The 26007-nt window shown below is 42.3% G+C and overlaps 4 protein-coding genes and 1 long non-coding RNA gene across 15 annotated transcripts in view; 2 read left to right on the top strand and 3 right to left on the bottom strand.

Moving 5' to 3' along the window:
* Positions 1–1636, bottom strand: part of LOC135343942 (sushi, von Willebrand factor type A, EGF and pentraxin domain-containing protein 1-like) — an 89276-nt gene extending 87640 nt beyond the window's left edge. For 3 of the 8 annotated variants that reach the window (XM_064540990.1, XM_064540985.1, XM_064540989.1), the window contains exons 1-2: positions 1051–1631; positions 847–1002 (exon numbers count right to left, since the gene is read on the bottom strand). In XM_064540990.1, coding sequence (XP_064397060.1) covers positions 847–1002; positions 1051–1222 — 328 coding nt within the window. In that variant the 5' untranslated portion in view covers positions 1223–1631. Of the gene's footprint in view, positions 1–846; positions 1003–1050 lie in introns of all 8 variants that reach the window. The other 5 variants (XM_064540986.1, XM_064540984.1, XM_064540991.1 and 2 more) reach the window with 4 other exon arrangements.
* The window catches only part of LOC135343941 (sushi, von Willebrand factor type A, EGF and pentraxin domain-containing protein 1-like), an 89975-nt gene that overhangs the window by 58935 nt on the left and 5033 nt on the right, over positions 1–26007 (top strand). The gene's annotated exons all lie outside the window — the stretch shown is intronic.
* Positions 1910–26007, bottom strand: part of LOC135343945 (CUB and sushi domain-containing protein 1-like) — a 43423-nt gene continuing 19325 nt past the window's right edge. Inside the window, exons 1-16 of one of the 3 annotated variants that reach the window (XM_064540997.1) lie at positions 17424–17610; positions 17178–17348; positions 16860–17033; positions 16565–16738; positions 15367–15552; positions 15085–15264; positions 14690–14869; positions 14424–14606; positions 13976–14155; positions 13589–13768; positions 13289–13471; positions 12685–12861; positions 6747–6920; positions 6435–6608; positions 2703–2927; positions 1910–2646 (exon numbers count right to left, since the gene is read on the bottom strand). In XM_064540997.1, coding sequence (XP_064397067.1) covers positions 2138–2646; positions 2703–2927; positions 6435–6608; positions 6747–6920; positions 12685–12861; positions 13289–13471; positions 13589–13768; positions 13976–14155; positions 14424–14606; positions 14690–14869; positions 15085–15264; positions 15367–15552; positions 16565–16738; positions 16860–17033; positions 17178–17348; positions 17424–17493 — 3120 coding nt within the window. In that variant the 5' untranslated portion in view covers positions 17494–17610 and the 3' untranslated portion in view covers positions 1910–2137. Of the gene's footprint in view, positions 2647–2702; positions 2928–6434; positions 6609–6746; positions 6921–12684; positions 12862–13288; positions 13472–13588; positions 13769–13975; positions 14156–14423; positions 14607–14689; positions 14870–15084; positions 15265–15366; positions 15553–16564; positions 16739–16859; positions 17034–17177; positions 17349–17423; positions 17611–26007 lie in introns of those variants that run through there. The other 2 variants (XM_064540994.1, XM_064540993.1) reach the window with 2 other exon arrangements.
* Positions 18836–23425, top strand: LOC135343974 (uncharacterized). Of its 2 annotated transcripts, none has more exons than XM_064541033.1 (11): positions 18836–19068; positions 19200–19355; positions 19520–19714; positions 19936–20073; positions 20190–20372; positions 20515–20667; positions 20857–21078; positions 21286–21463; positions 21758–21931; positions 22506–22679; positions 22887–23425. In XM_064541033.1, exons 1-8 carry the CDS (start codon positions 19005–19007, stop codon positions 21411–21413), a joined length of 1239 nt encoding a protein of 412 aa, XP_064397103.1. In that variant the 5' UTR covers positions 18836–19004; the 3' UTR covers positions 21414–21463; positions 21758–21931; positions 22506–22679; positions 22887–23425. The 2 variants fall into 2 exon arrangements, with proteins under 2 accessions (XP_064397103.1, XP_064397102.1); XM_064541032.1 differs by having other exon boundaries at positions 18837–19068; positions 19517–19714.
* Positions 23295–24158, bottom strand: LOC135343997 (uncharacterized). The gene is made up of 3 exons (XR_010397306.1): positions 23903–24158; positions 23565–23770; positions 23295–23419 (listed from the first exon to the last, which is right to left on the bottom strand). It is a non-coding gene; the product is annotated as an uncharacterized LOC135343997 (long non-coding RNA).

The following is a 26007-nucleotide window of genomic DNA, read 5'->3' on the forward strand; positions in this document are numbered from 1 at the left end:
CTAAGATTGATAAACTAGTAGAAAATGCCTCTTGAAGAGACTCCAGAAGAGATAAACACATAGTTGGGCGGAGTCCAACCAACGCTGCGCTCTGAGCGAAGCGTTGGTTGGACTCCGCCCAACTAATAAACACAGTAAAATAGCGCTGACGGTGCATAAAATACCTGCTGAGTCAACACAAATATCATGTGGGCGTGACATCCTGTCATGCTGCAGGAATGCAATACGGGAGTAACTCATTAGCAAAAGGTCAACCTATGTCGTACCTCCTCTGGCTATGGCTTAGTAGAGATGGATATGGGCGTGGGTCAATGGCTGTGCATGTACAAACTAACCATCGATTTTATGCCTTGCTGCTGCCTTGATGGAAGTATGTGTGGCCTTTAAAAGCTGCACTCTGGTCAACTAAGCTGCTTAGACACATGTAGACTATTGTAAGTGCTTGTGTTCACTTGTAATTTAAGTGCCTGTACACAAATGGCTTGCTGCTTCCTCTTCGAAAATATTCTATGGCTACCAAGATAGTCCAGAGGGTCTACCAATGGATACTACTCAGTCCCTACATGCTGTATAGTTGGTTTTAAACTTTTAATTGAACAGCTCAGTAGAACTTAAAGGATAATCGCATTCATGATACTATCCAATCTGCCACAGAATCCAATATCATGCAACATTCACAAGTTGATAGCACGCTCCCTCCCAGATTGTTGTTGAACAATTTGACCAGTAAAGGGTTAATAAACACAACCACAACACCTGACTAACCCTAAACACATGTAATACCGATCTTTCTTCAGCTCAACAACGTACTGAATTGTGTAGCTAGAATAACTATAACATTCATACCAGTGGCACTTCCAGCGCTAAACGTGTTGAGGGTGACAGAGAACTCTTGAGTGATGGTTCCCTCTACTCTGATGCACACCATCAGTTCCTCAGCATTCTCTATCACTGTGTACGAGTTCGGGGTCACTGAGTCAAACACCACTCTCACACCAGTGTCTAAGGAAGAAATATAGTATAGTATGTAAGACTATATATCTAGTTTACTTTGTCCATTAGCAATGCAGACATAAAGAAGTACGATTAAAGTAGTAACACTGAGTAGATTCATAGTTCTGTAAGCCGGACTGTCTATATAGGCTGAATTAACCACAACTGCATGCCTAGCTTTAGTCACTGAATCCAATCCATATGCAAGCAGAAGGAGGAACTGCTGCATTGGGAAATAAAAAGCATGTTTGCTATAAAATGTGTAACTAAGGTGTTAGTACTCGTTACTGTTTCCTTGAAGAAACCTGCAGCGTTGTGCTTCTTGGAATTCTGTGCTTTCCTCTGAAGAGGTTGTTTGCTACTGCTGCATGGTTTTTGTTTATAATTACTCTATGGCAACATGACCACCACTTGGCTTCTCATTACTATAGCTGTTGGCTGGCACAATATAAATCTAATCCTTAATACTGAACTCATCTTCACTTCCACTAAGTATACCATGCAAGAACCACTTCAGGAAAAGAGGAGATTGGGTGAGATTATTATCGGCTAGGTCGCTCATTAGATTAATTAACATACAACTTATCTTAATTGGTCTTGCAGCAAGTGGAGTACGTAGTGCATAGTGAGTGTGCTCTTTCACTTGGATTTGAAATACCGAGTCCTCCAAGTGAGTAGGCAGTGCTTTTTCAATTTGTATTTTTGGCTAGTGAAATTTGTGGTTTAACATGTTTGGAGTAGTTTTTGCCTTTGCCAAATACGTCCACCTGCTAGAAATGTGCATGTGCATGCCAAATGCAGCAAAATTAAAACTGAGTGACAATTGTTTTAATTCCCGCATAATAATGATAATACGCACAATTACGTACAAATAGTCATTATATTGGTTTAGGGTCTGGTCTTTCATTACATTGTATTAAGATTGCTGTATTAACGATGCAGTCCATTTAATCCAAACTAGAACTTTTATTAAACAATAGCGCATGCGATAAATTTATTACAAAATAAAGTCTCACAAGTGTGTATAATCATGTAGCTATTTATATATATATAAGATGTGTTCTGTGCTCAGTTAGTAAAAGTTCCTATTGTATATAATTATTATAGTCATATGACTCATGCAGTGTCAGCGTTCCTAATGTAATTATGACTCAGTGTCAGCAGTCACACTAGTGTATGCCTCATTCTCTGTGGTGGGTATATTCGACCACCTTACTTCAGTGTAGGCTTCATTTCTTATCATTGCCACTTCTGCTGTCCCACTCAACCTGTTAGCGTCAGTTGCCATGACACTATTATTAGTGGTGGTAACATCGCCATAGGCCGGGTTAAGTATCGTGGGTGGATCATGTGATACAGATGAAGGATTGGCAACCATTTGTAGTTTCTTGGTTGTGCCGTATGCTTTGTTTGTTTTCATGGTTACTTCATTTATCCCTCCCATTCCCTCGTTTACGTAGTAGTAATCATCTGTTGTGATAACATCCCCATTGGCATTACTCTCAGTTAGGTTGCTGTTTGAGTCAGTTGATTCCTCGATGGTAGTATAGAGGGGCTCTTGAGTTGAAGGGACCTCTGTGCTAGAGCTAATTATCGGGGCATCATTGATGTCTTCATAATACTCACTATTGGTAGCTTGGTAAGTAGCCACGTCTGAAATAATGAAAATACGAACTTTTAATTGGCAGTCTTCATTTATCTTTATTTACCTGACTGCTGCTGCTTCTTAGCTCTTTGCTTGTGTATAATATACAGCAATAGAATTATTATAACCGTTGCAGCAATCATTACTAAACCAACTGGTATTGCTATTCCCACATATAGTCCAACATTGTCAGCTGCTGTAGTAGAAATAATGGTATGACAAAGTAATGAGACATACATCAGTAGGTTTAGTAACGTAATAATTGCTGGCAAGAAGCACTCATCAATATCTGTGTGTGTGTGTGTGTGTGTGTGTGTGTGTGTGTGTGTGTGTGTGTATGTGTGTGTGTGTGTGTGTGTGTGTGTGTGTGTGTGTGTGTGTGTGTGTGTGTGTGTGTGTGTGTGTGTGTGTGTGTGTGTGTGTGTGTGTGTGTGTGTGTGTGTGTGTGTGTGTGTGTGTGGGTGTGTGTGTGTGTGTGTGTGTGTGTGTGTGTGTGTGTGTGTTTGCAACCTAAAGCCTTGTAAGTATCTTCTGAGATCGCATTGAGCTCTGGTAAGCTTAAAATAGCCACTCATTACTAGAGTAAGTCGCCGAACTTATAACAACAGTATATAGCGCCTAAAGTTATAAGCGCTATATATTAGCGCTTATAGCTAGAATATTGCTGACTCAGCACTTTACAAGCTTCACAAAGAAACAAGTGTAGCTCCGCTTTGCAGGGTCGCCTGATTCTGGGAATTGCTCCACTCTGTACTGCACTCTATCTAGATTGTACTCAGCTTGTGTCAGTTAGCTCTAGCTGTGTAGTTTGGCAAAACGGCGATCGGTACGTTTTGACGAAAATCGAAAAATTCGATAGTTTTTTCAAGTTATCACTGCTCGGACTGGAAGCGACTTGGCCTATCCAAGTTTTCGCTGGATAATAGGCCCATGGCCATCTGTTAGTGTGTGTAATTAATTTGAATCAGTCTTGTTTTGTTTGTGCGTTACACGCCGATGCACTTTGATGTCTGACAGAGTTTGGCGACTTACTCTAAACAGGCTTGAATACAGAAGCTGAACAGGCCTAGTGCAGTGCGTGCAGTACTAGTGCTAGTGCATGAGCAAGGCTCAGCCTGAGCCCTAGCCCTCTCCCAGAGTGTCTCTAAAGCAGCTCCTTCTGCAAGCACACAGCAGAATTTTTGATGAACTATAGTCTACCGACCAGTGGCGTAGCCAGAGGGGTGCAGAGGGTGCTCCAGCACCCCCCTCTGGCCTCAGACTCTGCTCCACAAGTTCCTTAGCTAAGCTACATGTAGCCATATATAGATACACAAAAGAAAGGGATAGGTAACACCCAGCACTTCCGTTGGATGAGGCGAGTTGCTAAAAAGGGGCGTGTAATGAGCAAAAAGGGGTGTGTGCACTCAAAATGTCAGTAAAGATATTAATACCTTATAGCAGGTATATTTCGAGGGTATAAAAATGTTCGCGGTTTTCAATGATTGAGCCTCTACCGCGAAAATTTATACCCACGAACATTTATATCTTTATTGAATAGTAGGCGTGTTCAGTATTATTGACCACACCTATCGACAATAAGAGGTGCCTCACCGTTATAGGCTAGGCCTGGATTCGAGGCTAACGGTGTGGAGGTACAGCTGCATGTTGATGTGCGCATGCGCCAAAAGGCTGGAACTCATACCACTAAAATAAAATCCGCGAAATCCTTTGTAATGGTCCATCCACGAAAATTTATACCCTCGAAATATACCCGCTATACGGTAGTTTGTAGTATTATAGCAAACTGTGCTCTTGAGGAGACACCAGATACACTTAGACATAGGCTATTAATCTTTTAGAGCTACTATATGCAAAGTGATGAGAAAGTGAGCTCCAAAGGGGGTGTCAGTACACTCTACAAACCATAACAGGTCTGTTCCCAAGTCCTTCAAATGCCATCTCTTCGATCACACAATACAGAGAAAGATACTTGTGTTCCACTTTCTAATACCTAAACTGTGTCTTAGAGCACTTCAAACTAGATTACCATGTACAGTAAGAGCAGGAGAGGTACACAAACTTTCTGGACTTCAGACAAACGTTTCATGGTGCTGCTACTATTTCACTGCATTGAGAGCTAGAAAATATGCTTTGTTCCATGCAGTTATAAACACACTTTAATTCTGTGAAACGTACATGTTATAAAATTATTTCATATTGGAGATATAGGTACATAAACTGACAAATTGGTGTTGAATAAAAGAAAGCTCGGCACTAACATAGCAACTGTAGCTATCAGTATAGTGCTGGGTGTATGTGTGCATGATGCCTGATTGCTTTAAATTTCTCTTTTAGGCCCCCTACGAGAAAAATAAGCAGATATAGGGATCATTGTGTACTTTCTTGAGCGCAACTCGCCTCCAACCAGAGGGTGTGACGTCACACTGCATTTACCTAGCATCACGTGGGGCGTTGCCTATCCCTTTCTTTCGTGTATCTATGATGTAGCTAGCTAGCTGATATGAGAAAACTAGAGCTAGAGCTCTTGTTGCGATCAACTCAAAACTCCACCTCCAACTAGCTAGCTCCACCTCCAAATTTCATTCCAGCCAGTGCACATGCGCAAAGCCACGTGGGCTGAGCAGACCAAGGTCCCCCACAGAGTTGCAGACTATTCAGCAGCTATCACCATCATCATCATCATGTCACTCTTTCAGTTGAGCCCAGTTCACAGAGCAGCACTGCAAAACTGCAAGTGGCTTGCCACCCTGTCCTGCTAATTCACAAGCAGAACCTGGTTAGCAGCTGCATGATTTAATTGTCACAACTCAAAACAATGCATTTTATAGGACATATTCAGATAAAGATGTGGCTTAACCACCAGTACCCTCAAAGCAGCTCATTTCTTAGCCAGATTGTGTTAGAATCAATCTCAGAGCATGTAACAACAAAAATTTTCTGGGGTAGTGCCCCCAGACCCCCCTTGTTGGGGCACATTTTGCACCACCGGAGCGCACTGGTAATTCAGACAATCCATTCATCCAGCACCCCCCTCTCTCAAATCCTGGCTACGCCCCTGCCGACTACACCGTCTGTCCCTCTATTTTCATTTATGTTTCTCATGCAAGACATTTCATTCATCTTCATTCATCAAAAACGCCTTATTTTTGCTGCATATGCTTGAGGTGCCAATTTATGAGCCATAATTATTTTCCCTTGTAGCCCTGAGGTGCCAATTTATGACAGTTAAACCCCACTAGACTGCATGGCAAAAGTGTAGTAGGTGGGAAATATGAACACCTATATTAATCTTTACATAAACATAGAATGATGGCTAAATACAGTGATGTTGAGAGAGAACATATCGATTGAGAGCCAAAATGGACCAATAACTGCCAAAACTTTACTCCTTCAATTACCCATAAAACTGTATTGGTAATTTAGACACCGCTCACTCAAAACTGCTGTTACACTACGTACCTATAATTATACTGTCACTAAGGTAGAGTGTTGGTACAACATCTATTTACTGCGTTGTCTAGTGTCAGATGTCAAGTTTAATTGTTAAATAGTAAACTGTGTCCTAGTTGCATTAGCATAATTATAGTGTCGAAACATATAGTTCTAGATCTGTTGCAATTGTCTCTGGTTGCTATATGATTATATAATTAATTTATATACGTAAAGTTACACGCATTTGAGATGCAGATCTTGCACGCTATATTGATTGTGTGTACTGTATTAATACCTGAAGAGTATATGTATGTACAGAGGATATTGCCAACCATTAATGGGTATAATACTAATTCCTTACGTTCACAAGTGGGCTCATTGTCTGTCCATTCTCCTGTAATCTGACATGTAAGGGAGCTCTGTCCACTCAGTCTGTAGCCATTACTGCACTGTACTGTGGCCACTGAACTAGTCCTGTAGCCGTTGGTAGTGTTGATCGTGCCCTGAGACACTTTCAGCTCGGGGCATAATATCTCTGCAGGAAGTGCAAGGTTAAATGAGTATCGATTGCAGGACAACAGCCACGGTAGCTCCATGCAGTGTCTTCTTACAAGTACTAATCTATAGTCTTTATACATAATTATCTGTTGCCACTAATAATGTGAGTACTCACCTTCACAAGTTGGGATATTTCCTGACCACGAACCGGTTTGTTGACAAATTCTGACCGTCGGTCCGTTGATCATGAAGCCAGAGTTACAGCCGTATGTTGCTTGAGAATTGAACACCACACTGCTGAGCAATAGAGTTCCATTCACAGGAGGGCTCAGACCATCACAGACCACAACTGGATTAAATTTCAGTCGTGCATGTATAATATTACTGGTGGTGTTTGTAGATTGAAATAAAAAATAATAAAAGTTGGGTGTATATCTGTCCACTGAGACCTTGCTGACTCATATAATTTAAAAATTCAAATTTCTCAAACAGGAAGATGCTGATTTTCAGTTTATACATATGTTATAGTTACAACACGGGCACAAGGGATGCATGGAATACACTGCACTGAAGCACGAGGGCGTAAGCCCCGAGGGCTGAGTGCAACACATTCCATGCATCCCGAGTGCACGTGTAATAACTAGTTTATATCCCGAGGGCATAGCAACATAACACTGTCTTAGTAACACAATATAAAGTGCACAAAAAGATGACAAAGACAACTCTAGACACAGCTCCATCTCTTCTCTCTCCTAGACGCCAGTATATGCAGCGTATAAGATTGGCATGACAGACGAATGGCTTGACACAAAATTGTTGGAGTTCCAACGCTGAAACCACTGCAAAACAGCCCCACCCCACTTCTGGTGCTGCAAAACAGCCCCACCCCTCTACTGCTGCAAAGAAACAGCCCCACCCAATTTACTGCTGCGAAGAAACAGCATACTACTCAGTGTAACTGCTGCCCGAACAGCCCCCTCCACTAGCACTATCCTCGGTATCACAACCAAGCCAAAGAAGCTCGCCTCTACACTGCTGCAAAACAGCTCAAGCCTACCTGCAAAAAGAGCCGCTTCTAGTGCTATGATGAAGCCAGAATTGACCGTGCATCAAGAAGTGGAGGACTAGAGTAAGTTGCCCAACTCTGTCAGACATCAAATTGCGTCAGGTAAAAGGGCGTGTAACGCAAAAATAAAACAAGACTGATTCAAACTAATTACACACACTAACAGATGGCCATGCAATATATATAGCGCTTATAACTATAGGCGCTATTATACTAGCGCTTATAGCTAGAATATTGCTGACTCAGCACTTACAACCCTCACAAAGAAACAAGTGTTGCTCCGCTTTGCAGGGTCGCCTGATTCTGGGAATTGCTCCACTCTGTACTGCACTCTATCTAGATTATACTCAGCTTGTGTCAGTTAGCTCTAGCTGTGTAGTTTGGCAAAAACGGCGATCGGTACGTTCTGACGAAAATCGAAAAATTCGGTGGTTTTTTTCAAGTTATTACTGCTCGGACTGGAAGCGACTTGGCCTATCCAAGTTTTCGCTGGACAATAGGCCCATGGCCATCTGTTAGTGTGTGTAATTAGTTTGAATCAGTCTTGTTTTGTTTGTGCGTTACACGCCCTTTTACCTGACGCAATTTGATGTCTGACGGAGTTCGGCGACTTACTCTAGGTCTAGGATCACAGAATCTTCACAAAATGAACCTGGGACGATTTTAAAACCTGCATGGCTGCAAAGAAGAAACTCCAGCAGTGCTGAACATTCATGCATGGCTGGACTTACTTTGATACTTGTTATTTCTCATGATACAATATTTAATTTAATTATGCCAGAGGGGCGTTTTGTGGTCAGTGCAATATGACTTTCAGCAGTGCAATATGACTTTTCAGCAGTGCAATATGCTTCATATTGCACTTAGCAACAACATAGCAACGGGATATAAATATCATATATGTTATTTGTAAATGTATGCAGTCTAACAACATTATTTTAACTTATGCTGTGTCTTTTTGATGCTGAGAAGAAATATTCGTATTATAGCTAACTGGGTTGGATGGAACCGCGCCCGCTGAAGCGTACCATTTTGACTCAAACGGGATGCACATTTATTTTTATGAAAGACATTCAATTGACAATTTATATAATTTTTTCCGGTCTTCAGAGGAGCACCAGACCCGTCATTGCCAGTCCACAAGTTTCGGTCCCTTTAATTTCCTGACTTGTGGATAGCTCGAGGAAAGGCGGGACCACTCCCATACATGCGGAGTCCGGGTGTGACTGTCAAACCATAGACTCTATGGTTAAACACCACAAAACATGCAGTTGAAAAAGCAAGCTAAATTTTTTTGTTTAGGAAGTACTTCAAATTTGCTACCTTATAGTTATTGTGTATATAAGTAATTAAGTTAAGCAAAATGGAACCCACGTGACAATGTCAGTCTCTTTCTTTTCCATTATTGTCAGCTCTTTTATTTCTGTCTCTTTGTTCTCAGTTTTTGTACCAGTTTTGTAGTACCATGACCATTATGTTTAGGCTCATGTGATTCCCATATCTGGGTGTATCATCTTACTTTAGGCGTTTTGTGGCTTGTAGCTACATGTATAAGATCTAACCTTGGTTGGATTTGCCATTAGTTAAAATAATTCGATGTTAGTGTGTGTGTGTGTGTGTGTGTGTGTGTGTGTGTGTGTGTGTGTGTGTGTGTGTGTGTGTGTGTGTGTGTGTGTGTGTGGGTGTGTGTGGGTGTGTGTGTGTGTGTGTGTGTGGGTGTGTGTGTGTGTGTGTGTATGTGTGTGTGTGTGTGTGTTTGCAACCTAAAGCCTTGTAAGTATCTTCTGAGATCGCATTGAGCTCTGGTAAGCTTAAAATAGCCACTCATTACTAGAGTAAGTCGCCGAACTTACAACAACAGTATATAGCGCCTAAAGTTATAAGCGCTATATATTAGCGCTTATAGCTAGAATATTGCTGACTCAGCACTTTACAAGCTTCACAAAGAAACAAGTGTAGCTCCGCTTTGCAGGGTCGCCTGATTCTGGGAATTGCTCCACTCTGTACTGTACTCTATCTAGATTGTACTCAGCTTGTGTCAGTTAGCTCTAGCTGTGTAGTTTGGCAAAAACGGCGATCGGTACGTTTTGACGAAAATCGAAAAATTCGGTAGTTTTTTCAAGTTATCACTGCTCGGACTGGAAGCGACTTGGCCTATCCAAGTTTTCGCTGGATAATAGGCCCATGGCCATCTGTTAGTGTGTGTAATTAATTTGAATCAGTCTTGTTTTGTTTGTGCGTTACACGCCGATGCACTTTGATGTCTGACGGAGTTTGGCGACTTACTCTAAACAGGCTTGAATACAGAAGCTGAACAGGCCTAGTGTAGTGCGTGCAGTACTAGTGCTAGTGCATGAGCAAGGCTCAGCCTGAGCCCTAGCCCTCTCCCAGAGTGTCTCTAAAGCAGCTCCTTCTGCAAGCACACAGCAGAATTTTTGATGAACTATAGCCTACCGACCAGTGGCGTAGCCAGAGGGGTGCAGAGGGTGCTCCAGCACCCCCCTCTGGCCTCAGACTCTGCTCCACAAGTTCCTTAGCTAAGCTACATGTAGCCATATATAGATACACAAAAGAAAGGAATAGGTAACACCCAGCACTTCCGTTGGATGAGGCGAGTTGCTAAAAAGGGGCGTGTAATGAGCAAAAAGGGGTGTGTGCACTCAAAATGTCAGTAAAGATATTAATACCTTATAGCAGGTATATTTCGAGGGTATAAAAATGTTCGCGGTTTTCACGGATTGAGCCTCTACCGCGAAAATTTATACCCACGAACATTTATATCTTTATTGAATAGTAGGCGTGTTCAGTATTATTGACCACACCTATCGACAATAAGAGGTGCCTCACCGTTATAGGCTAGGCCTGGATTCGAGGCTAACGGTGTGGAGGTACAGCTGCATGTTGATGTGCGCATGCGCCAAAAGGCTGGAACTCATACCACTAAAATAAAATCCGCGAAATCCTTTGTAATGGTCCATCCGCGAAAATTTATACCCTCGAAATATACCCGCTATACGGTAGTTTGTAGTATTATAGCAAACTGTGCTCTTGAGGAGACACCAGATACACTTAGACATAGGCTATTAATCTTTTAGAGCTACTATATGCAAAGTGATGAGAAAGTGAGCTCCAAAGGGGGTGTCAGTACACTCTACAAACCATAACAGGTCTGTTCCCAAGTCCTTCAAATGCCATCTCTTCGATCACACAATACAGAGAAAGATACTTGTGTTCCACTTTCTAATACCTAAACTGTGTCTTAGAGCACTTCAAACTAGATTACCATGTACAGTAAGAGCAGGAGAGGTACGCAAACTTTCTGGACTTCAGACAAACGTTTCATGGTGCTGCTACTATTTCACTGCATTGAGAGCTAGAAAATATGCTTTGTTCCATGCAGTTATAAACACACTTTAATTCTGTGAAACGTACACATGTTATAAAATTATTTCATATTGGAGATATAGGTACATAAACTGACAAATCGGTGTTGAATAAAAGAAAGCTCGGCACTAACATAGCAACTGTAGCTATACGGTGGCCCTGAGCGTTACTATTAGTTCACCTTAGCTACTTGATACTTCGCCTACCTTAGCTACTGGGTAGTTCGCCTACCTTAGCTACTGGGTAGTTCTACTTGATAGTTCGCCTACCTTAGCTACTGGGTAGTTCACCTACCTTAGCTACTGGGTAGTTCTACTTGATAGTTCGCCTACCTTAGCTACTTGATAGTTCACCTACCTTCGCTGCTTGATAGTTCACCTACCTTAGCTACTTCGCAATTGACCTTTGAACTGCATGTTAATTCTATTTAATGCTGCTGTAGCGGTACTGTACATAGCGACTAGAGATCAATAATGAGAGCTACATAGCACGTATACAGGTACTGAGGATTATCTAACAGCAATGCAAGACTAGAGTACCACACCAGAACCATTGTATAGTACAGAATTCTTGTGCTGCAATGGGATTAGGAGATATAAACGTGAACAACTTGAACTGCATGTGTTGTATTAGTCTAGGGCCAGACCTTTTCTCAGAGGGGAGGGGGAAGAGAAGAAAAAGGTCTCTTAATCCTAGCTCTATTGCCCCAAGCTATTAGACTAGCTAGTATTGTGAATAACATGTAACTTCCAAATGAATCAAGTGTGGTACTCTCATCTTGCATTGCTGTTACCCATAGGGTAGCACTAACCGGCTGCAGATAATCCTCAGTACCTGTATATATACATGGAGCTCTCATTTATATTGAGTTGCATGGCTCCAGCAGCAGCATTAACATACAGTTCAAAGGTCAACTTCGAAGTAGCTAAGGTTGGCGAACTACCCAGTAGCTAAGGTTGGCGAACTACCCAGTAGCTAAGGTTGGCGAACTACCCAGTAGCTAAGGTTGGCGAACTACCCAGTAGCTAAGGTAGGCGAACTACCCAGTAGCTAAGGTAGGCGAAGTATCAAGTAGCTAAGGTGAACTAATAGTAACGCTCAGGGCCACCGTAGTAGCTATCAGTATAGTGCTGGGTGTATGTGTGCATGATGCCTGATTGCTTTAAATTTCTCTTTTAGGCCCCCTACGAGAAAAATAAGCAGATATAGGGATCATTGTGTACTTTCTTGAGCGCAACTCGCCTCCAACCAGAGGGTGTGACGTCACACTGCATTTACCTAGCATCACGTGGGGCGTTGCCTATCCCTTTCTTTCGTGTATCTATGATGTAGCTATAGCTAGCTGATATGAGAAAACTAGAGCTAGAGCTCTTGTTGCGATCAACTCAAAACTCTACCTCCAACTAGCTAGCTCCACCTCCAAATTTCATTCCAGCCAGTGCACATGCACAAAGCCACGTGGGCTGAGCAGACCAAGGTCCCCCACAGAGTTGCAGACTATTCAGCAGCTATCACCATCATCATCATGTCACTCTTTCAGTTGAGCCCAGTTCACAGAGCAGCACTGCAAAACTGCAAGTGGCTTGCCACCCTGTCCTGCTAATTCACAAGTTATCAGTTTATTTGCTAAGCTTCCTTGTATAATGATACATACAGCACTTACTTTCACAAGTAGCAGCAGTTCCTGACCATTGTAAGTTGGCCTCGCAGTTTCTGATATTATTTCCATTTAGCTCATAACCTTCATTACAACTATACGTTGCCGTGGTGTCTCCATTGATTCCAACCTGAATGTTCACTTCTCCATTGTCTGGATTCTGTAATGTAGGGCACTCTATCACTGCAACAGAGAGGCAATGTGATTACACATTCAGGTTAAGTGAATTTGATATGTTTACTCTACGTAAGGCTCTGCTTTAATACACTATAGTGGCGATAGTTACGCGGTAATATAATGTGGAAGCTCCTTTTAACATTGAATCAGCTCTGCAGAGAATGGGAGGATAGATCAGGCGATTATAGTGAGTGAGTGCAGTGAGAATCTATACCAAACAGAGCAATAGCTATATGTACCTGGAGCTATTTGGTCTAAAACTAGTAGCAGGTAAAAGCGATCAACCCATGAATATTTTCAACCCCCTATGTAGAATAGTTTTGCCGAATAATTATATCATGCTACAACTATTAGTTGTCATTCATGCAGTAAATGACACCCATGCACTAGCTTCTGGTATGTTTACTAATTTCACTATGCGCATACAGTTTACCTTCACACAGTGGCTCTATGCTGGACCATTCTCCATTGGCCAGACACGTGCGGCTGCTGTTTCCTAGCAACTGGTAACCACGGAGACAAGCATAGTTAGCGACTGCCCCCAAGCTAGTCTGGTTGACCTGCTTGAGCTCTACTGAACCAAATAGGGGAGGGGCCAGAAAACCACAATCAACAGCTGCATAAAACATTGAATGGAAATTATACGGTGCATGCATGCTAGTACAAGAGTAAATTCTTATAGTTCACTGTTGTTAAAACAAAAGTAACATCACTTGTAAAAGTAAATACTTACGATTACAGGTTGGGTCTGGGCCAGACCACACCCTGTTAGCGGTACAAGATCGGATTTCCTGGGAGGGGGGGTCCAGTAGGAATCCATCGTCACAGCCATAGCCAGCTAGAGAGTTGAAAGTGGTCAGCCCAACGGTCACACTGCCGTTACTGACAGACGACGGTGAACCACAATTCACACCTGTATAATAATTATCAGGAGGGAGAGAAATCATCAGCATGAGCACATTTTCTGAGCTTATATGGAGGCTTCTGGCTCTAGGAACAGTCTCAACTTTATTTAAGAGCTACTGAATGCATATCTCATTAAACTCGTATTCAATGTGCAAAAAAACGGTTTTATTTGAAAAACGGTGCATGGATTTAGCAGCAGAGCAAATCAACTTACGTTCACAAGATGGTTGAGTGCCATTCCAGGAACCACTAGCCTGACAGATACGAGAAGCGGAGCCCTGCACAATCTCAAACCCAGTAATACAACTGTAGATTGCCTCTGAGCCAAAGTTGAACATGGATGTAAAGCTTATGGTGGCTTGAAATGGTGGAAAAAGTCTGTTACACGTGACAACTGTGAGAAAGGGGAATAGTAGACAACAATCCATGCAACTTAAACATTTCTATGTAGTTTGAAGATTGAGTCCTACTCCATGCAGTTACTCTTTGGCTTACTCTGACAAGTGACTGAAATATTCGACCATTGTCCGTCGGCCTGACAAAAACTGAAGACTTATGTATAGAATAGTTTTGCCGAATAATCATGCTACAACTATTAGTTGTCAGTAAATGACACCCACTTCTGGTATGTTTACAAATTTCACTATGCACATACAGTTTACCTTCACACAGTGGTTCCATGCTGGACCATTCTCCGTTGGCCAGACACGTGCGGCTGCTGTTTCCTAGCAACTGGTAACCACGGAGACAAGCGTAGTTAGCGACTGCCCCCAAACTAGTCTGGTTGACCTGCTTGAGCTCTACTGAACCAAATAGGGGAGGGGCCAGAAAACCACAGTCAACAGCTGCATAAAACATTGAATGGAAATTATATGGTGCATGCTAGTACAAAACAAAAGTAACATCACTTGTAAAAGTAAATACGTACAATTACAGGTTGGGTCTGGGCCAGACCACACCCTGTTAGCGGTACAAGATCGGATTTCCTGGGAGGGGGGGTCCAGTAGGAATCCATCGTCACAGCCATAGCCAGCTAGAGAGTTGAAAGTGGTCAGCCCAACGGTCACACTGCCGTTACTGAGAGAAGACGGTGAACCACAATTCACACCTGTATAATAATTATCAGGAGGGAGAGAAATCATCAGCATGAGCACATTTTCTGAGCTTAAATGAAGGCTTCTGGCTCTAGCTATACTAGGAACAGTCTCAACTTTATTTAAGAGCTACTGAATGCATATCTCATTAAACTCGTATTCAATGTGCAAAAAACGGTTTTATTGAAAAACAGGTCCATGGATTTAGCAGCAGAGCAAATCAACTTACGTTCACAAGATGGTTGAGTGCCATTCCAGGAACCACTAGCCTGACAGATACGAGAAGCGGAGCCCTGCACAATCTCAAACCCAGTGATACAACTGTAGATTGCCTCTGAGCCAAAGTTGAACATGGATGTAAAGCTTATGGTGGCTTGAAATGGTGGAAAGAGTCTGTTACACGTGACAACTGTGAGAAAAGGGGAATAGTAGACAATAATCCATGCAACTTAAACATTTCTATGTAGTTTGAAGATTGAGTCCTACTCCATGCAGTTACTCTTTGGCTTACTCTGACAAGTGACTGAAATATTCGACCATTGTCCGTCGGCCTGACAAAAACTGATCGTATTGACAGCAACCTGCGCCAAATATCCTTCATTGCACTCATACATCACGAATGAGTTGACAGTGGTTGTGATGGTGACAGACGATGGTCCTCCATTCTCCAATGTGGGGGGTGGGCCGCAGTCGACAACTTTATGGGTGTGCATTAAGCATTAATTAATTTATGCACACTGATGCATGCATGGGTGATGACTAGCCTCGATCCCAGGCCGCACTTCCCACTAGGGAAGTGGGCCTGGTATCGACTGCTTGCGCATGCGCTAATATCCCCCCGGTATCTGGGGGCTTTGGATAACATCGTTTATGCTCAGTAAAACTATGACATCACAACGAAAGGAAGTGGATTGAAGGAAGTAGATAGAAAGTTCGATTGATAGTTTCTAGCCCATCGGATAGCATTCTCTGATAGCTACACTTAGCCTGCTATGTTAACAAAAGACTCACAGCCTGCAACAGTGTGAGTGACGATCGTCTGAAAGGAGTGACGGCTGTAAGAGCCTATATGGACAGGCCACGCCCATTTAACACTAACTTTAGTGAAAGTCTACTATACTACTGCTACTGATTCTATCAGAAGAAAATAGCAGTACAACAAACCTACACAGCTCTGTCTCTAGCTAGCTAGCTATATAGCTCTGTGTATGACTTTTAGGATAATTATTTTCTCTGATGTATTCAGTATTATAGGAATATTTACGGGAAAAAAATCCAATAATTTGGCGCTTGCGCAAGCAGTCGATAGCAGGCCTTCTTCAAAGGCCGGGGAAGGAGGCTAGGGTGATGACATGCATTAAGTCAAGAATTTCGACCATTGATCAGTTTTATCAATAGCTACACAGTCTGATCACAAAGGAATGTCAATGTTTACTGTCAAGTAAGTACTGTAAGGATGGACTTGCAGCAATATATAGTCATGAGCTGTGCAAATAGAACCCAATGATGTGCCAGGTATGACATAACCTATGCCAGGAAGCATGGAATATTAACAAGCTGTTAGTTTGTAGCCATGCAACTCTAAACATGTTTTAAATAATTATGCTGGTAGCCTTCTCATACTAGATTCAAAAAGCCTACTGGATGAAAAAAGTACATTTTATATACAGTACTATAATTATAGCAAGGAGAATGTGACAATGACCTACGATTGCAAGCAGGCTCAGCTCCTGACCACGATCCATTAAACTGACATGTTCTACTAATGTCTCCTTCTAGTGTGTAACCAGAGTTGCAGCTGTAGGCTGCTGTGCTCATGAAGATGGTCGTGGATACCATGACAAGTCCATTACCAGGATCAGTGAGAGGTCCACAGTCAATGGCTATAGAAAAACAGAGTATAAACATGCAGTACAGACAGTAACTATAATAAAACTGTTTGAAAAAACGTGACTTAATGATGGAGAGAATTAGTAAAGCAAGGATTGACCTACTATAACTCACAATTGCAGACAGGCTCAATTCCAGACCAACTCCCGTTTAATTGACAGGTTCTAATGACATCACCATCTAACTGGTAACCAAGATCACAGCTATAACTGGCTGTACTCATAAAGGTGGTTGTGTTGACGCTGATGTCACCGTTTGTTAGCAATGGTAGGGGGAGGCAGTCAACAACTGCATGAGATACAAATGTAACAGAAATATTAACGCCATCGATCCTATTAGATGGGCAACATACAAATTGTATAATGCCACCCAGTTAACAGGAATCTGCTGTGGAAAATTTGCAGATTCAGTATACATTCAGTGTACACGTACGTGTGCAGGAAGAATCCACGCCTGTCCACAACCCATTGTTCAGACATGCTCTTGTGTCCGATCCTTGCAGTTCATAGCCTTCGTTACAAGAGAAGGTAGCCAAAGAAAATCTTTCAATAGGACTGGGCTGGGACACTTCTCCATTCTCAAGTGCGGGGAAAGGAGTACAAACTGGGCGGAGAGAGTAGTTGCGGAATGAGATGCATGTAACATCCGAGAAAATCACATTAATGGGTACTGACTTACAATCTTGTCCTCTAGACAAGTGAATAATTATTACACAAAATAGAAATTCGAGCAGGTATGTTCTATTCATTATTATCAGGTATTAGCTTTCACACTTTGTCTTTGTACTAGTCTTAGGTAGAAGCTACACATACATAATATAATTGTGGTAAACTTGCTTTAGTAAGGAAACTGCTCCACATCCTAACAACCACTCTTGGCTTCAATAATGCAATGCGTATTTCACCAGCTAGATAGGGGGCGTTCTATTAAGTGAATAATTATGTCTATGTTTACTTGAATCATGAATGCAGCATGCAAAATTAATGTAAAATTAGATCTGCAAGCATTACAAACAATAATCCATAATTTATAAAGAGTGTCCACTGTTTATTCTTCATCATCCTTCTTGGCTGTCTTGACATATGGAATGAGGGCGGCCATTACATATCCTGGGCTGTAAATGATCAGGAACATGCTCAAGATCATCATTCCTGTAGAAACCTGAACACATGCAGGAATAAGATTTTATAGACTGTTTGCACCAAGTCATACAATAATTGGGATCGAGTGCATCTAGATCTAGAATACACATGTACAGCGAACAGCTCCTATATTTGAGGTGGTATGTAGTTAGTAGTTGTTATTATGTGTATTTAAAACTACTGTGGGGACAGAGAAGCTTCACTAATGCACCTTAGTGATTGCCTCTTGCCTCACTGGCACTGTGGACTTGGGGGCCTCCAGTATGGTGCTGAGTAGCGGTGCTGTATCTGTGGAAGAGCGACGAGCCCCACGTCTCTGCAGCGGAGCAACCCTAACTGCCATCCATCGTGGAGAACGAGCGAGGAGACGAAGGGTCTGTACAATCATGGTAGCTGGAAGATATATAACTGATCGAGACTGTATAATTATTCTAGTCTGCTGGATTGTTAAAAATTAATGTTCTTGGACAAGCTATACTAATTATGTAGACTAGAGGCAGTAGTGACAGGCCACAGCAGCATGGAACGCTGTAGCTATGGCAGCATTGAGAATCAATGATCTAGAGGTAGATCAAGAGTAAAACACTGTGTTGGCCTGTAGCATTGAGAATCGCAGACGCTGCGCATGCGCATAGACTATTTTACATTATTGAGGGCGGGGCTACTTTATGATCACCTCAAAACCTGGAGGGAAACCAGCCTGGAAGGAAATTCTTTTCTGCTCTGTCTGCTACTGTAAGTCAGTAAAATATGCTTCTCATTGACAATACTTGGCTTCACTGTTGTCAGGTTCTTTGTGAACACTTACAAAAGTAAGGGCATCTGTAATTGATACCAGCAACACAGTCAGTGTGATGCACATCGTCTGCATGCTGCATAGCAATAGTTATCAGTGACTGGTATCTAATGCCTCCTGTGCAACTTCCTCTCTCTAGCTGCAACTGGGCGTAGATACGCCAGTTATGGAATGCTTTGTTGTAGGTATATCTTTCAACAAGAGTAAGCGTATACGGTCAGCGATTAGGCCTGCCCTCTCATAGTTTGCTCAGGCGAAAACTGAAAGCTTAGTTTGTTCTGCCTCAAATAGCTAAAACTACTATAGACTATCTTCGGAGCTATGACTCTACTCAGTGCGACTGTATCAATTTTAGTTCTTTATGTCAGCATCACCAATGGACAAAGTAAATTAGATTCGGCCACTGCATGGCTACTGGTTTTAAGTGCATGTATATTTGTGGCTTTATATCTCTTGTTTTCAAATCTCTGTTGTCAGTACTATTATTTGTACTTACTTCTTGCTGAATTTCTGCAGACACTGGTGTGAGGGTGGTGTTTGACTCAGTGACCCCGAACTCGTACACAGAGATAGAGAATGCTGAGGAACTGATGGTGTGCATCAGAGTGGAGGGAACCATTTCTCAACAGTTCTCTGTCACCCTCAACACGTTTAGCGCTGGAAGTGCAACTGGTATGAATGTTATAGTTACTCTATAATATATAGCTACACTATTCGATCAAAATGGGTATTACATGCATGCAATTGTTTAGGGTTAGTCAGGTGTTGTGGTTGTGTTTGTTATGTGAACAGTGTAGATTTTAAGTATCAAAACTCCGATCTTCTACTCCTAGCAGGTGGTGTTGACTATACTGACACCATGGCAACACACACGTTCATCCTGTTCTCCACCCTTACCCGCTGCATGACCATTACTATCAATGATGATAGTGTGCTTGAGGGAACTGAGTTCTTCTTTATCTCTGTCTCCTCTGACGATTCCTCAGTTGAAATTCCTCCACTGGCAACTGTTTCCATCACAAATGATGACAGTGAGTTCCGGTATAATTATTCCATCCTATCTCTATGATAATTATTGTGTATACTAATTCTCTCAGCTTGAACACAAGGGTCCGATATCATAGTCATGTTCATATATAATTATTTATGCTGCACCTCAAGAACTAATTAATTTTTACTACCTATAATTATAACTATAGTCGTCTATTCGTTAGTTTATTAACCTTGCTGCACCCCACCCTCCTTTATCCAGCCATGGTGATTGGTTTCAACCAGACAAGCTACTCTGCAATGGAGGGAACCCCAGGCAAGACGTGTGTGGTCATTGTCAGTGGGTCTATTGCGAGGAGTGTGTCATTCACTGTGACACAGACGAGAAGAACTGCTTCAGGTAATGGTGCCGTTACCGATAACTTTTTACATTTTATAACATTAGATCTGTACATTTTTTGTAGACCTTGTCAGTATAATCTTAATTTCATATGCATGGTCCATACCTCACTCTAGGTGATGACTACATACCAGGACCTCTTACTGGTAGCATCACGGTAGCGAATGAGCCAGTGTGTGTGAACCTCCCCCTCAACACTGACAGCATTGTGGAGGACACAGAGACAGTCCTGCTCACAGTGAGCAGTGCGGACTCACCAACAACAGACACCACCACACTAAACATTCTCGACGACGATGGTGGGTGGGCATGGCTATTCCACAGTAATTTTGCTTGCTATATTTTTGTTTCTCATATCCTCTTGGCTAGAGTGTAAATAGGCTGGCCTTTCTAGAGAGGGCTCCACTGTATATCCCAATCTCTTAGCAACTATTCCTTCAGGTGTGACTGTACAACTGGCCTCGACCCAGTTGAGTGTAGTTGAGGGCAACAGTGGAACCTCTTCTCTTTCGCTCTGTGTCCTTCTGACAGACGTACAGGATAACTTGGATAGGGACGTGACCCTACTGTTGAACACACAGCCATCATCAGCAGGTGAGGATAGTATGTTTTGAGAAGGGTGTGGGAGAAGTGTTATTATAATAACAAATCATCCGTTATAGTTCATTGTAATTGACACTTTTCTAATTATAGTGATCTCCTGTGTAAGTTAAAATTAATCAGAATAACGATAATGTCTCATTACAGATACTTGAGTGTAACAGTTTATTTCATTCTTCATAGATACGAGTGATTTTGTCTCTCTTGTGGATCAACCCCTCGCTATCCCCATGACAACTGGCCTCTTAGAAAATGTTTGCTTTCAATTAGCTGTAAACGGAGACAGCTTTATCTTCAACTCTCTGGCTAGATACAGCTGTGAGGGAGGCTACGATATAAGTGGAGCAAGCGTCCGGATCTGTAGATCTACCGGAAGTTGGAGTGCCATTGCACCTACATGTCAACGTTAGTGAAATAGATGTAGTTTATTGACTCCAACACTCCCAACGGTTTGGTATTACAATAATATTTGAAGTTTGGACTTTATTAGCCGAACTTTAATTTGATTGTGTTCACTTATAGTGTATAGCTAAAATAAGAGGCTTTAGCATAACCTACAGAATTAAATGATTATATTTTTACTGCGTCCTATTCCTATCTCTCCTATTACAGCTGTTGACTGCATGGGACTCAATAATCCGGCCAATGGGATGGTAGCTGTGTCCGGTACCACATTCACACACACCGCCACGTACTCATGCCTCAGTGGGTTTGCTCTGATTGCATGGGCAGGATACTAGACAGTGTCTGGAAACTCAGCTGTGGTCTGGAGAGGAACCAACATGTGTCGGTGAGTGCACGAAGAGTAATCTATTATTGCATGGTGGTCAGCATAAGTAGTATAATTTATGTATATTATGTATCCTACTATGAAACTGATATCAGTAGTAACCCTTGGGGCAGCCTAACAGTAACTTATAGTGGCTGCCATAAAGAGGTGGCCTGTCAGCACATCACATGCTATTAGTACATGCATTAACCTGGTGTATATTAAATGGAGGATGAATTGATTGTTACAATAGACAAGCTTTACTAGAGCTCCTACTTTATTAACTATAATTATACCCGTCTCCCCCTCATACAGTTGAGTGTAGTGACCTTCCTATCCCAAGTAACGGTGCTGTGAGTTACAGCGATACCACCCTCATCAACTCCGTAGCAACCTTCACCTGTAGAGAGGGTTACATAGTGACTGGAGACTCCACCCGAACCTGCCTACTCACTGGAATGTGGTCTGGCATCCAGCCATCTTGCGAACGTGAGTTAAGGTCTAGTCTGTACCTGTACCAGGGGCGTAGCCAGGGGGGGTGTCAGGGGTGCTCGAGCATCCCCAACCAGCCTGAGTCAAGTATAAAAATCACAGAGAAATGTATCTGATTATCCAGCTGAGCACCCCTTCTCTTCCAGATCTTGCTGCAGTTAGGCTGTTAGCTAGCTAATATAGCAAGGAAAACGATTCAGTCTCTAAACTGTGAGGTATTTTGGCTTAAATCGTTCTCTTTGTGATCGTGGCCAGCTTCTCTATGCAAATAAACGTTCAGCCACGCCCAACTTGGCAGATAAGTCGATTATGACGTCATTAATAAGAGGTGTGGCTTCCAATCAACCAAATTTCGGCGCTGCTCGGCTAAAAATCAGGCGCTTTGCGCCCTCTATCATCTGTGATAGGCTTATTAGCACCCCTTTGTCCAAAATCCTGGCTACACCCCTGTGTACCAACGGAGAATCTGTGATTATATACTCAGTTTCATACTTATTCAAAACAAGATAATATTTATGTTTGTTCACTAAGTAGTAGTGAATCCTGTTGTCATTATTACTACCCCCCTCAGCTATTGATTGTCCGTCTCTATCGGATCCCCTCAATGGACAGGTCCACCTCACCACCACCACTCTGAGCTCCATAGCCAGCTATTCCTGTGACCAGGGTTTTGCTCCCAGCTTAACAGAGGATCGGCTCTGCCAGACTACTGGACAGTGGTCTGGTTCACCACCAGTGTGTACAAGTGAGTGCATTCTGATTCAATATATCTATAATATATAGTAGATATCACTTCCTATAGTAATGCTACCATTCAATTCTTAATTCCCCAGCACATTATGGTACGTTGTTATGATGGCTTTCAAAGAGTTGCATACTCAATTACATCAGAATCCATTATAGTTTTCTCCTATAACAGTAATTTGAATAATTCGCGCTTCTCCTCCACTAGGAGTGGACTGTGGTCCTCTCACTGACCCTCAGTTTGGTTCCGTCACCCTGACTCCTGGTACTGACTTTGGGTCTGTCGCTGCCTATACCTGCAATACTGGCTATGAGCCAAGTATTACGACAGACCGGACTTTTCTCGGGTCGGGTATGTGGTCTGAAGACATGCCCACCTGCTCACGTGAGTGGGAACGACGTTATAGTTAATTCAGTACTTCAGTTGCAATAATATGAATGTAAAGGGTTAAGACATAATGCGAGTAGATCTAGTATACGTTGTATGTTGTATAGTTCTGCACATCAAAAGTTAATTGCTTTTGTTATTCACAGTGTAATTACGTATGCTTACCTTGACTTGCATGATAGTTACTACTAATCACAATTACCAATTTGTAATTAACATTCTCACACATGTGGAACACCTAGCTCCTTAAACAATGGTGGACAAGTCACAGTCTCCCTCACCACCTTCGGCTCATTCTCAGTGTACACTTGCCCATCTGGCTATGTTCTCAGTGTTTTGTCCTCAATCCGTTCCTGTATGGAGAATGGGAATTGGTCAGGATCAGATCCAACCTGTGATCGTAAGTCTTTGCTGTGTATAAGATTCACTATATAATATAGTCCGAATTTTGCAAAAGTGTAATGCTTGAATAGTTTTGCTTGGTCATTAAAATGTTACCACGACATGCAGCTGTTGACTGTGGTCCCCGGGCCAGTCCCATCAACGGTCAGGTAGAGACCACCCCCTCAACAACATTCACCTCCACGGCAACTTACAGCTGTAGTAATGGCTATGATCTCGTCGGGATAACGAAGAGAGTGTGTGAGGCTGATGGTGATTGGTCACTGCAGGGATCACCTGACCCTGTCTGCAATCGTACGTCACTGTGTGTTTAGGGGAGGGTGTTGTTTGATTGGAGACATAGCCATAATCTGCTTTAAGAACTAGCAAATCTCAAATATGATACTGGCATAAATGCAGTGTCCAATGTACTGACTTGATTTGTATTTTGTTACCTCCTATCACAGCTGTTGACTGCGGTCAGCTGACGTCGCCTAGTAACGGTTTGGTCACTGTTTCAATCACTACCTTCCTTTCCGAAGCTATGTACTCGTGTAGCAATGGTTATATTTTGATGGGTGTCGTCTCAAGAACATGCATGGCTGATAGAAACTGGTCTGATGTTGAACCAACTTGTGAACGTAAGTAAATTCCCTGTGTAGGGAGGATTCACATACAGCATTATTATGACTCGGAGGTAGTGAGCATAGTTATCCATGCAAGGTATTTTGTATTTGTATGCACATAATAGTAAACAAGTAGGTGTTTACTGCAATATCTCAGACGTATTTGCTTCGGAATTTCTGACGTACATTAGCTTGAAACCTTTTTGGAATTCATCAGTGCATTATTGATCTGAGTCATCGTCAACAACCATTCTGAGCTTTGTGCGTGTGTGTTACTGCATGGCTCCATTGCCATAGCAGATACACTGTTTTCATACAAAGCCTTACAATGATGTGGTGTCCGATTACCTCACAGGACTCTCTAAGGAAAACACAGCATGTTTCTCAATAGTCAATGCAATGTTGCTTCCATAAGAGCTTACACCTTGCGTGCATCTTTATGTACACAGAGAAACTTGGTAGAGTGCATTTGATCCAGTCTAGCAATCATGCTTGTGATTACATAATTATACTATTACTTCTCCCATGCACAGCTGTAGTGTGTCCCAGCCTGAGCAACCCAGCCAATGGTATTATTGATCTCAGCCAGGGCACCAGTCTAAATGCTGTGGCCACCTACTCCTGTAATGTTGGTTACAGACTGGAGGGAACAGGGCAACGAACCTGCGGTCCCGAGGGGGGGTGGTCTGACACTCAACCTGTGTGTGAAGGTAATATCTTTGGCATTCCTTACGCTGTACATTAGCTAATTAGAGTCATATTATGTGTTTAACCTTAATATGTATTACTGTTATAACAAGCATCTATCTTATTGTGACCAAAATCTGTTCTTAATGGGAAAACAACAATGGCTGCAATACAGGTGGCCTGCCAGCACTAAGCAATTAATTAAGTTAACCGAGGTATTTTCTCTAATCATAATTTTACACTACTATCTAGTTGGTCGACCCATAATTATATTCCATACTACAGATGATCTCTATCACACTTAATGTACGCTACTGCTATTTCCCTCTCTCTTTGAACATGCAGAGGTGACTTGCCCTGATGATCGAGTGAACCCGGTCAATGGGGCTATTCAGATTATGACAGGACTAAACTTTGGCTCCCTCGTCACCTACCTGTGTGACCCGACTTATGCCCTCATTGGTACTTCCACCCAGACATGTGAGGCCAATGGACTTTGGACCGACGAACCACCCACATGCCAGAGTAAGTGTGCTGGTTACTTATAATGTTTTTATTTGTGATTTCTGATCTAACTAATACATACTGTGAGATCTGTATACGTGTGGTGTGTCTAGTTATATTTTTAGCCAAAATGTTATTGAGCACATTGCATGCATACACATGCAGTTCCGAACTCTATAGAGTTTGCACTCTTTCTCTTCAATTTATACCTCTCTACAGTGATCGGTTGCCCCGACAGAGCTAACCCAATGAATGGGACATCTATTCGGTTAACGGCCAATGTTGTTCAGTTCTCATGTGATCGTGGGTTCACTCTGAGTGACTCCATCCTTGCGTTTAGTCAGTGTGAACCAACAACTGGGTTATGGTCAGGCCCAGTGCCCAGCTGCATTAGTAAGTGTGCATGTCCTTTTATTACTATCTCTGTCTATGAATCATTTTAAGATCATAATTAGATAGTGGTACAACAGCCACAATAAAATAGATAAAAGTCACCTCCAAGACAGGATTCACTGTATAATTATGATTGTGCTGTGTGTGTGTGCATGTGTGTATAGATGTACGCAAGCTTTTCAGGATATATAGTAGTACAAGCTCTCTGACTTTTATTTACTAAACTTCTCAGTTGAGAACTGTGGACCACCCCCTGCTATCTCTGATGGTACAGTGGACTCTACTGGCACAGTCTATCTCTCTGAGGCTGCTTATAGTTGTGAGACAGGATTCAGAGTCCAACCTCCGGC

Source organism: Halichondria panicea, chromosome 11 (assembly GCF_963675165.1).
Source record: "Halichondria panicea chromosome 11, odHalPani1.1, whole genome shotgun sequence".
Taxonomy (NCBI): Eukaryota; Metazoa; Porifera; class Demospongiae; order Suberitida; family Halichondriidae; genus Halichondria; species Halichondria panicea.

Bases quoted from the DNA above. Each gene is read 5' to 3' on its own strand.
- LOC135343974 (XM_064541032.1), top strand. From the start codon at position 19,005: ATGACTCTACTCAGTGCGACTGTATCAATTTTAGTTCTTTATGTCAGC. The intron at 19,069-19,199 runs GTAAATTAGATT...GAATTTCTGCAG, and splicing joins CAGCATCACCAATGGACAAA to ACACTGGTGTGAGGGTGGTG. The intron at 20,074-20,189 runs GTAATGGTGCCG...ACCTCACTCTAG, and splicing joins GACGAGAAGAACTGCTTCAG to GTGATGACTACATACCAGGA.